This window comes from Kryptolebias marmoratus, linkage group LG8 (genome assembly GCF_001649575.2).
Source record: "Kryptolebias marmoratus isolate JLee-2015 linkage group LG8, ASM164957v2, whole genome shotgun sequence".
Classification (NCBI taxonomy): domain Eukaryota; kingdom Metazoa; phylum Chordata; class Actinopteri; order Cyprinodontiformes; family Rivulidae; genus Kryptolebias; species Kryptolebias marmoratus.
The window spans coordinates 25,153,473-25,164,974 of NC_051437.1; the positions used below are offsets into that span (position 1 = coordinate 25,153,473).

Below are 11,502 nucleotides of genomic sequence, written 5' to 3' on the forward strand. Positions count from 1 at the left end.
AAGATGGGGAAACAAAAAAACATACATGTCAGCATTAACACTTTTGAACAGATCATTTCAATAATAATAATCAGTCAACATCTGGGATGAGTTCATGCAGCTAGCTGTCCTCTGTTGAGGGTCCTTTTAACTATTCCCTCCTCATTTTCCTCCAAACGCAAACACTTACAGGCTTTTCACTGATACATTAATATAGTAGGAAACATCCATCAATCTTTTGTTCTCCTCTTGGCAGTAAGGAGTGCACCCAATTTGGCTGCTGTGGTTCTTTACATGTAAACTGCAGCTAAGAGGCCTGCAAATGCATGTGTTAGTGTTGAAAGAGCTTTGCCTGAAGCAGAGTTATGTGTCTGTATGTATGTGAAAGGTTTAGAAATAAAGACAGTAGTAGAAGGAGGAATGTTTAAAAGATTGGCATGAAGCTTGATGCACAGAAAAGTGAAGTTTACAGCCAATAATTCTGAATGTGTTTTATTTTCATACAGGTTGAATCAATTAACAGCCTCCTCAAAGAGCCTGTTATGACCAAGGCCTGCGAGGAGACCAGACACTTTTACTCTGACCACAGCCAGCCAGGTACACATTTGGTTCAGTTTGGGGTAATGTGTCTCTCTATGCTTGTGTGAGAGAGTAGACACAAAAACCGACTCACACACTGTGGTTTTATGCAGAATTTCGTCAAACTGACGACTGGACTGCCCGCTGCCGTTATGTTATCTACAAGAACATCCAGGAGGACCCTTGGAACCTGCCCAACTCAATCAAGACCCTGGTGGAAAGCCTGCAAAGATTTGTGGATGGTGAGTGGAACATACTTGCATCAGACTCTTGTCACATGATCATATACTGTACAGTAACAAACAATTATTTATTCTGGCTGTCATTCTATCTCAACAGATGGAAAGAACCAGCTTCTTCTGGCTCTGCTGAAATGTACAGGTCAGTGCTAAAACAGATAACAGCTCGTATTCAGGGCGAGGCAGCAACTAATAGTTAGACTAGATCAAATTCGGTTTACATTTTTCATGAAATTACCAGAAGAGGCAGGCCGTGCTCTTCCAGAAAACAGGGAAGGTGTCGTAAATTATGAATTTTATTGGGGAGGGGTATGATAAGCAGAAACTCTTCAAATTTGTTCGTAATTATTTAATTTTTCTTGAAATATTTGACCCCTTCCTGTTCTATTTCCATGGTCCACCCCACCCACTTTCACTTATCAGTCACTGCTACAAATTACAAATTACTTAAAGAGTAGTTTGTGTGCCTACTCTCAACAATCAACTTAAATCAATTCATGCTTCTCACAGTGTGCTTATTTTGTCCTTTACTCATGCACAGCTAATTAATATAGCACAAGTGCCATCACAAAAGTTTAAAAGCAGAGAAAACAGTTTTAACAAGCACTAATCTTAGCTGTCACTTTATGATTTAGGACTGTTGCCTGTTTTATGTTTTTGCTTCAAAAAATGACCAAGTCCATGGTTAGGACTTGCAGTGTGAGCTATTTGCAAAGACAAACTTACATCAAGTTTTACAGGACACCTAATGATCCTTGAAAAGATTTAATTATATTTGTAAAAGATCACAAAAGTATTTGAATATTTTCATTTTGTGTTTGTTTTGAAGTGGCAGCTTGTCAAGTGAAAGTCCTGTTCATTTTTTTCCTTCTTCACATATCTTCACTTGCAGCCTGTTATTTGCATTTTGCTGCTTACACTTCCTTCAGGACTCCTTTCATCCTTTTTTTTATTTCTTTCTGACATTAACATGTCTGGCTGTCTCCTCTTCCACCCCATGACGACAGACACGTCTCTGCAGCTGCGACGGGACGTGATCTTCTGCCAGGCAGCGACGGGTGCCCTGTGCACGCTGGCCGAGCAGTTGCTGACAGCCTTGCGGTCGCGGTTTAACAATGCTGGCGAGTATCAAGAAGACAGCAAGGAGACCAGCCGCAAGTGGCTGGAGCAAATATCTGTCATTGGTGTTTTGCTGCACTTTCAGTCCACACTTGCTCCACATCTGGTGAGAACAAAATTATTTTATTTAATTTAATGTAAAAAAATATATATATGATCATAGATTTATATAATTTGATAAAAAAAATTGTGTGCAATTTTAAGAAACACCAAAATGTTGTGCATTTCCAGTTATATTTACTTCCTGAATCAAAAGCTTTGGGTCGTGTGGCTTTTTAGGTATGCAGCTGTCTCCAGCACTTTGAAACTCTCATCCTGGTGTGAGTTCAGAGCTTCTTTTTTTTTCTTCTTCTTCTGGCAGAAAGGGGAACGCACCATGCTGGAGGACATCAAGGCAGCCCTGTTAGACTTGGACAAAGTCACTGTGTTATTCAAGCAGCTGGAGGATGAGTGTCTAGTTGCAAGTAAGAGACTCTATCAACAAAGATGGACTTTGCCTTTTCAGACCACATTGCTTCTAATGAGCAGCTGGATGGTTTGACCAGCTTCAAATAAACTTCTGTTTTAAGGATGTATGGAAGCTATTGACATGAAAGGTCAAAATATAATACATTTGGTGACCTAGAATTCCTTGAAGGAATGTGTATTGGTCACCACCTTTATGCCAGAGTGTTAGACTAAGTTCATCTTATATTGGGATAAAATGACAGTTTTAGTGTTTTCGGTCAAATCTTGAAAATGACGTTATGCGCAACTCTTGCTGTATCACAAGATGTCCTGTTCAGAGTATTGTTGTGAGTGACTAACAGCTACTACCACACTAAATTTTAGCTCAGTATTAGTATTTTTTCTCGAGTTACAGCCAGTTTTCTTATTGATATAATGCCTCCTGAAAGGCTGTGATGATGCATCCAGGTCGTTTAAAGTCAGCATTGTTAGCTTGTTCAAAAACAGTCTACATGATGTTTAAGACCCTGGTGAACTTTAGCATTTTAATATCCTCCAGTGTTTGTGTTTATTGAAAGTGCTCAGGTCACATTGAAATCTCAAACCCGACAAACACAAAAGATGACTTCATCCTGCATCAGTGCTCTTTTCAACGGCCTCAATATGGTCAGCAAAGATTGCTGCTCAAAGGAAAAGCACTTCAGGCACTTACCATTTTACCAGGAAAATATGTGGATTAGGCAGAAATTTGCTTTTCTAGATTTATGCTTAGCTGCAGAAACTAGGTTGTATACAAGTGTAGAGAAGAATGTTGTAACATGTTGCTGTAATGTGTTTATACTCTCTAGCAGCGACCGACTTGTAGTGATTTATAATAATTTAATGTAAAATTTGTTTTTGAACAAGCTTCCCTGCTGAAGTTGCATTTCAGCTCAGACTACTGCAGTGCAGGTAGGTGGTCTATGGCGTCAGAGTAAACTGGACAGTATTGATTTGCTAATAGCATCAACAGTGAGCTGGGAGACATTGGTACAGACATGTAACCCCCACACAGTGTAAGGTCAGTGTGTTCAGGCTGAAGCATCACAACCTATTCCAGAGGATTATGGCTTGATTGGTTTTCTACAACCGAGCTGTGACCCCAAAGGTCACACGGTAAAGCTCATCGCTTCCATTTTCTAAGGACCGGTCAACAGTCACTGGTATTAAAATGTTATGAAAATCAGCACAGGTCACCTTCAGATTTTCCTGTTAGTTCTAGTCATGTTTTTTAGTATGATTAGTCTATAAATCATGAATATTTAAGACGTTTTTTTGCTCGACCTTTGTTTTCTGTGGTAAGCGATACATATATAAATGTACTGCATATAAGATTAAGTACAAATGTTTATAGGGATATAGAAATATATACACCATCTAACAACATTACTCTTGAAACAGTGGATTTGGTAATGTGCAAAAGATTTAGACCGCCTCTCATTTCTTCATACTACGTTTTCAAGGTGCCAGACTTTCTTGTAATCCTTTAAGCAATATTTCTCCAGGCTCAAAATAGCTGTTTTTATTGCCTGCTACTGTTGCAGATAATGCTAACAGGTCATGCAAAATCTCACAACATTGCAGGAGAGTGCACATAACATCATTTACAAGATTTGAACCAGGATTTAACCAACTCCATCATTGCTCATCTCTAGTGTGAAAAGCAGTGGGCGATATGCATTCCTTCAAGAAAGGCTAGACCTTTAGTCAAAAGATACATGCATTGCTGGTGTCTATAAAAATACCCATCCTAAATCACTGGACAAATGGTGGACAAAATATAGGTGGAATGCCAGGAAAACTATTTACAGCAGATGTAAAGTAGGTGAAATTGATGTGAAGAAATGGAAAAAAACCCCATCAAACATCAGACCCAGGACCTGAGATGCATCATCCTTCAGTTGATCTCTTGCTGCATGTCAGGTTTTCAGCTAATAACTCTTTGTGAGTCAACTTGTTCAGACTGTATTTGGCTTTTTTCTTTCATGCGCTTAAATAAATTGGATCAAATTGTGTTTTTGTGACATGCTGCTTGTAACCAAGTACAATTAAATTTTATTTTTAGTTTTCTCTTATCTGTACACACAAAACTGATTCATCTTTGAAGTTTAGAAGCCCTTTTATACTTAAATTAATCAGCATTAAAGTGGCTTACTCACATGTTCTTGAAATGCTAAGATACAAAAACAGGACTGGTTGGTAAAGAAGAGAAACCAACATCTAAAACAGCTTTTGCTCCTTTGAAGCAAGATACAAAGAAGTAAAGGTTATCAAAACCATGATCTTTTAAAGCCTCACATGAAATCAGAAATCAAGCTCTGTCCATCATTCCTGATACATTTTCATACTTTTAGATAGATTTGAATGTTTTTTAAAGCTAGCTGTTGATTTAAACATATCCACAACACTGCTGTAGCTGTGACTTTATAAGTTGTTTTGAAATCTTTTGTTTAAAGCAAAATGCATTGGAGAACAAAGACATAAACGCAGGTTAAAAGTGGTTCAGGCAACTTTAACATAGTTCACTGCTAAATAAATTTGTCTATATCCTGTAAGTGAAGCTGCCTACAAAAAAACAACATGTTCACCCATGAAGTTATTCATTGAGCCAGATCTCCTAGGTTTAACTCTTCTGCTGTCTCTGTGTTTCAGACACACCTGTATGTTACCAGGTGGAGGGCAGCCGACATGCCCTGAAGGTCACCATGTACCTGGACAGCTGTCACTTCAGCGAGCTGCCCAGTCGGCTGCAGAATGGAGGCAGCCTGAAGATCCAGACTGTCCTCTTCACCAGAGGTGAGACTTAGCGGACCGGGACAGCTCGAATGGAAATATCTGTGCCATGTGCAGGAGGATGATGTTCTTTCTATTTACTGTAGTTTAACTCCGTTTCGGCACTGAAACAATGTTTTTTTAGACTTTTCCTGAATACTAACTGTCTTCTACAAAAAAATAATATAAACCATTAAGCTGAAGTGCATCTAAAACTCTAAACCAATCACTTACATTAGATACGTGTATATCTGCTGATGGCTCTAGGTGCTTTTATTTGGTTAGACTGAAGCCTTTTATTGGACTCTCCCACCTTTGCACTCTCTTTCGTTCCTTTTATTTTTCCATCAGAATCATTCTGAGAGCATTATGCATCTTGCCAGTCTGCCAAATATCCATTAATTTCCCATACATAAGTGCTAACTGGAACTCTAATCCAATGAAATTGCTCATATTGTTCTCACATAAGAGTGCAGCACAGCCTTGAGTTTTAGAGTTGCACAGCTCTGTGGAGCAACATCGCCACCTACTGGAAAACAGAGCTGGCTGCAGGCTAGAGAAAGTGCCTTGTGATATTGCAGATTGCAGAGTGAGACTATTCAGGCCAATTCTTTATATTTATGAAGGGTCTGAACTCAAATGTTTAATTCAGTGTCAACATTATGTTTAAGTAAGCATAAAACACATATATCAGGTTTAAAATGATGAAAGTTATGAAGTTTAGCATTTTATAAATGTACTCCCTTCTGTCTCAAGCTAAATCTCTCCATACTTTTTGTTCCAGCTCTGGAGCGTCCCGAAGGCGTGTCCCATCAGGACTATACTGACATGGAGGAGTTCCAGCAGCGCATCAATGCTGTGTCGCTGGAGAGGGTCAAGGCCTACTACCGCAGACTCCGGTACGCTGTGCTTCACTGCATCGCAGCTCCTCAGCTGCTTCACTACCACTGACTAAATATTAAAACTTTAAACTAAAAAAAACACTTCACTCTGTTGTGCTGCAAAGGCAATCAAACACTTAGCAGTTTCCCTTACATTTTTATTTATTAAACTGATACAATAAACCTTAGAAAGAGCGCACCTACCCCTCACCATGACTGTTTTTAAACATGCACTTATGTTTAATCTACATTTATTTTGTGTAAATATGATTTTTTTCCCCCATTACTTATAGAGATGGTCTTCATTTCTGATTTCTGGTTGTATGTGCATTAGTTCCCATCAACGCAGCATCAGTAGCAGATGAAGTATGAACTGCAGCAGATGTATATATTTTTTAAGGAGGTGTAGCCTAGACGCCGTCTGACTTGACTATCATAGAAACTGAGTCACACGACACAAATTTGTATAATTTCTAAAGTAAATTAAAAATCAAAACCAATAAATCCAAATACTTTTGTCACTGCAGGGCTTTCTATTTGGAGAAGTCAAATCTCCCCACAGACTCAAACTCCACAGCCATGAAGATAGACCAGGTAAATATACACGGATGTGTTTCCCTTTTTTTTTTACTTCTACTGTTATTCCTTTTGTCTTTTTATCACACAATTTTATATCTTGCTCAGTAATACAAGTCATTTTTATAAAATGTTGTGACTGAATATAAATGCTAAGCACAGATACTGGGCCTTGAAGTTAGAGACCTTCAACCAAGCATTTCCAAAGTAAGATGAACTGGTTTGCCACCCCGTCCCGTGGAAACCCCCTCTAGCTTGCCAAGACCTCCCGATTAACTCTGACTAACCTCAAAACATCAGCATTATAAACTGATTTAATTTCAACCTGACCTTTAGTGTCCCAAACTGACTGTAGTTGATATAAAATTTGTAGAACATAGTGTCAGTGTGAAGTAAGACCTCAGAAATAAACATTTTTGTGTTACATTTGATGTTTAGATTTAATTATTTTGCTGAGATTTTATCTTACAAGTCAATTATTCTTTGCATCACATTTCAGTTTGCTATTTGGTTAATTAAAAGGTTTTAGATGTATTCCTTTAGCCTGAATTAATACTGCTGTCATTTTGCTAATTATTTCATCTTGTACAATGCTGTATTTGTCTTTCTGAACTGATAAAAAGTGGATAGAAACTAATTTTAACATTCAGTAGTAGTTTTAATGACTTGCTAAGATGGCTTATTATAAGATATGTTATTGAATCACCTTGTTAAAAGTCGATCCTCCACTTTCTCCCCTCTCACAGCTGCTGCGGCCCCTGAACACCCTGGACGACCTCTGTCGGCTCATGCAGTCCTATGTGAACATGCGTCCGAGCGCCCAGGGCCACCCGTCAGGTGTCGGCGTGCTGTGTGTGTCCTCGGAACTGTGCAACCGCCTGGGAGCCTGCCACATCTCCATGTGTAGCACGGGCATGCAGAGGTCAGCCTGGCTCTCTGGACCTCCCTGTCTGAATCTATTAATTCTTTCCTGCTTATAGAGAGAGAACTCCATCAGTGTGTCTTTATTTAAGAGGACCAATGCTTTGTTCTTTGCAGATGTACCCTAAGTGTGACACTGGAGCAGGCAATGATCCTGGCCCGGAACCACGGCCTCCTGCCGCGCTGCATCATGCAGACCGTGGACATAATGAGGAAACAGGTAAAACTCAGACACGGGGGATTTCAGGTTAACAATACTGCTCCACAGGGGGTTGTTTAGTATTATAAAGTATTATAAAATTTGTATATTCATAGGATTTTGATATTTGAAATTATTCAAAAGATGTAAACAAAAAACCATCCATGCATAAAACAATTTTTAAAGCTAATTTTAGAAATAATTTATCTGAATAAGAACATTTTGTATATTGGCTCCAGGGATACATTAATGCTAAAATAAAGTCACCTGAAACTAAATGCACTTAGTAGAAGGATTTCTATTTCTGCTTCTATTTAAACTTAGAATACATTTTTTTTCTTTTCTATTACACACATTATAAACACATGTAATCTTTCGGAAGGTTAAACATTTAGGTTATTAATTAAATGATCATTCTGGATCTTATATGTGTAAATCTTCTTTTCTACCAGGGTGCAAGGGTTGAACTCTCTGCTAAAAATCTCAAGGTAATGGACCAGATGCCTCCATCAGCTCCTAGGTATGAAACCTTTCCCAGTTAACTCTGATTAATAAGACACTATTTACAGTCATAAAGAAGCCTGAATCCTCATTTATTTTTAATTTTTTTGTTTTTGAACAGGCTCTTCAAGTTGTGCTTGCCGCCCTCAGATGGAGATCTCTAAAAAATATCCGTCATAGAGAGTAAAACAATGCAGAAGTGGAAGATATTAAAAGGGGATAACAGAAACTATAAGTCTGAGTTTTTATCTTTTCCCTTCGGAAGAACGCTGCCAGTAGAAAATAAACTTTGCTCCACTCTACCCCTCGTCTGCAACAGGGATCATCTCAGCATCAGTTTCTCCCAGAGTCCTCAGCACGGGTCTAACAAAACTGTTCAGACAACAAAACAAGAAACTACAGACAGACTTGTGCAACCAGAGGCCCAAGACTAGTCATGAACTGTTACTTTGGACTTAACAGCTGGTGCAACATTCAGTTTTAATGCTCATAATTGAGCTTCTGTTATTAACTGGATTAACCAAACTACCTGTAGCTGACTGTTGTCTTAAATGTCGCTGTTCCACACTTTGCCTTGGACTGCAAAACTTAAAGTGTTGTTTCTGTAGCTGTGGGGCTGGTGTTCCCCAGGGCTCACAGTTTGGACCACAAGTGAAGTAGATGATTTGAGTTACGGTGGGATTCATGTGTGGGCTGAGTAGTTGCAGAAAGTCAAAAAATAGACAGAAAGATGGAAGTAGGGACTGAAGGATAGATGAAAAAATGGAAAGGGGGGCTGTGTTTTTTTTTTTTTCTTCATTTTTATTTCCAGCCCATTGCATGTGGTTTTCGTGCAATTACTGTAGGTTTAGTATTACTGCACTATATGAAGGATAGTTATTTATTGTGTCCAGAAGGAACATTTTTCTTACTTTCATATTCTGTATCAGGTATTAAAGAGTCTAAAAGCATTCCAGCCTACATATTGAACAGTATTTAAAGGACCAATGGCATGCCTTTTTTTTTAGATGTATCTGCTTGTGTATTTTTATTTAAGTGTATTGACTTTGAAAATGTCGGTAACTGTTGCATTAATCAGGGCATGTAAGGGATGGAGTAACTAAAGCTAGCTAGTGAGAATCAGGACAAAGGTAGCTAAAAACAAACTAAACAAGATTGTTTTTCAACAAGTAGCCAAGTCGACAGGTTGTGGTGTTGAATCACTGTTAAATTTTTAATATATTAATTTAAATGCTCTAGTTCAAAGATTGCTTTGTGTTGACTAAAAATATGACTTTTAAATTGGCTTTTATGCTGTCTCGAAAATGTTGTGTTTACTGTAGGGATTGAAAAAAAGCACAGCGATTGATTCATTCAGTGTTAACAAAAAGTACTGTAATCAGTTTTAGGATGATGTGAACAAAAGTGACTGTTAGATGACTGAAACTCAGTAGCATTAGTTTACTGAGTTTCTTGTAAATAAAAACTGTAACGATATTAGAGAAAAAGGAAGGGGCAGGTATTACAGCAGCAGAATAATGCTATAAATTATATCGGATTATTTTTATTGAAATAATATAGTATATAAAACATTTTGTATGTGTGGCTGTGCATTCAAAGAGATGCTGCCTCCGTTTTGAGCAGAACATCACTGGCAAATTGTTTTTGACTGTTAAAACTTTTCAACATAAATGTCTTTATGTGCTGCATTCATTAGGTAGATCCTTTCTGTTTATCTGACAGCAGCCGGGTTTGAAACAAACATGCTGGAATAGTCTCATTTTACAATTGTTACACAAATCATCCATCTGTCGATTTATTTCTGAAGCAGCCTGGCTTTGAACCACAGCAATGTAAACCTTCATTACAGCTTAAGTTACCATAAACCGGTCATCTCTGTGTGTTAACCAGTTCAGGTCAGCTAATGGCTGCAGCATGTTGGTGTAGCTGGGTGAACCCACCATCCATTTGTTTGAATTATTCTAATGTCGTTCTCTATTGTACATACCTTTAGCTGCAATTTTATGTTGCTTGAAAATAACTGTACAAAGAATGTTTTGTTTTGTTTTTGTTGAATCTTTCTAAAGTTATCTGTGTAAATTGAATCTTAACAAGTTAGTGAATAAAATGTTCCAGATATGGTGTTTTTTTTTAGTGAGTATTGTTGGCTTGTGGCGTTCCTTCGCTGGACGTTGTGTTTAGCATGAAAATCTAAGTGTTGTTTGTTTCTGTTTTACTAACCTTGTTTTGTCCTACCCCTAATTTGCTTTCTTTAAAAGGGATAGTTCAGGTTGTTAAAAGTGGAGTTCTGTGGATAGGGTATGAACAATAATATCTTACCTGTTACAGATAGCTCTTTGAACAACCTCAGTTTGGAAAAAAAGAGAAGAATTCTGACCGGACTGACTAAAAAAGAACAAAAGTCTTCATCCAGGCTCGACTAATGGCTAGCCAAACAAGTGCCAGTTTTTAAAAATAACTTTTCAGGTTTAAAAAACAATTCTTTGTCAAAAACTCGTGTAAAAGAACATTACATTGTTACACACACTGTTTTCTCAGCCGAACTACGTTGGTGTTTCTATGTGAATTTATGTATACGGCTCACAGACTGTTCGTGTCAAAGGTATGATTCTGAAAAATGTCACTCCACCAGATGTTGAGGAAACTTTTGCACTGACTGCTGATCGGGTGAACTGATATATTCACGTCCTCAGTACCATCAGCATATATGCAACCTTTTTCAGTCGGTCTATGCTCAGAACATGTAGACTTGCGTATTAACATGACATTGTTTGGTCGGGAAAATGGTGACAAACTAAAGAAACAGTCTCATGCAAAAGTGTAGAAGTTTAATATTAGCTAATGTAGCGTTCTTTCACATCAGTGTGCAGGTCCTGAAAAACTACAAAAATAAATGAGCTCTTCTTTGGTTAGCCATTAGCCTAGCCTGGACAAAGACTTTTGCCCTCCTCCCCAGACCCCATGTTCTGACTGATGTTATGGTTATTAAGGTACTACTGATAACTATTTGACAGAACATTACTTCAAAAATTATCAGACGATCCCTTTAAAACACCTGCAGCATCAAACTTTTCATAGCAGTTCCTGCAGACGCTGTGCTATAAACCTTTAGATTACCATCTATTTTGCATTACATGAATATTTACTCGTATTTACAACAGCAGGTAGCTGTTGCACTTCTGGCAGTAATTAAAATTTGTTGACATGAACTGATGATGGTGGAAAGACTTTTAAAATAGTGTTCTCATGA

General features: G+C 38.0%; 1 protein-coding gene across 2 annotated transcripts in view; it reads left to right on the plus strand.

Annotated features, from left to right (window-relative positions):
• The window catches only part of prex1 (phosphatidylinositol-3,4,5-trisphosphate-dependent Rac exchange factor 1), an 81,388-nt gene extending 70,999 nt beyond the window's left edge, over positions 1–10,389 (plus strand). For both annotated transcript variants that reach the window (XM_017411373.3, XM_017411377.3), the window contains exons 29-40: positions 486–576; positions 672–800; positions 898–939; positions 1,805–2,022; positions 2,278–2,380; positions 5,055–5,198; positions 5,959–6,073; positions 6,583–6,649; positions 7,378–7,553; positions 7,670–7,772; positions 8,204–8,271; positions 8,374–10,389. In XM_017411373.3, the coding sequence (XP_017266862.1) occupies positions 486–576; positions 672–800; positions 898–939; positions 1,805–2,022; positions 2,278–2,380; positions 5,055–5,198; positions 5,959–6,073; positions 6,583–6,649; positions 7,378–7,553; positions 7,670–7,772; positions 8,204–8,271; positions 8,374–8,416 (1,299 nt within the window). In that variant the 3' untranslated portion in view covers positions 8,417–10,389. The remainder of the gene's footprint in view (positions 1–485; positions 577–671; positions 801–897; positions 940–1,804; positions 2,023–2,277; positions 2,381–5,054; positions 5,199–5,958; positions 6,074–6,582; positions 6,650–7,377; positions 7,554–7,669; positions 7,773–8,203; positions 8,272–8,373) is intronic.
• The last annotated feature ends 1,113 nt before the right edge of the window (positions 10,390–11,502 follow it).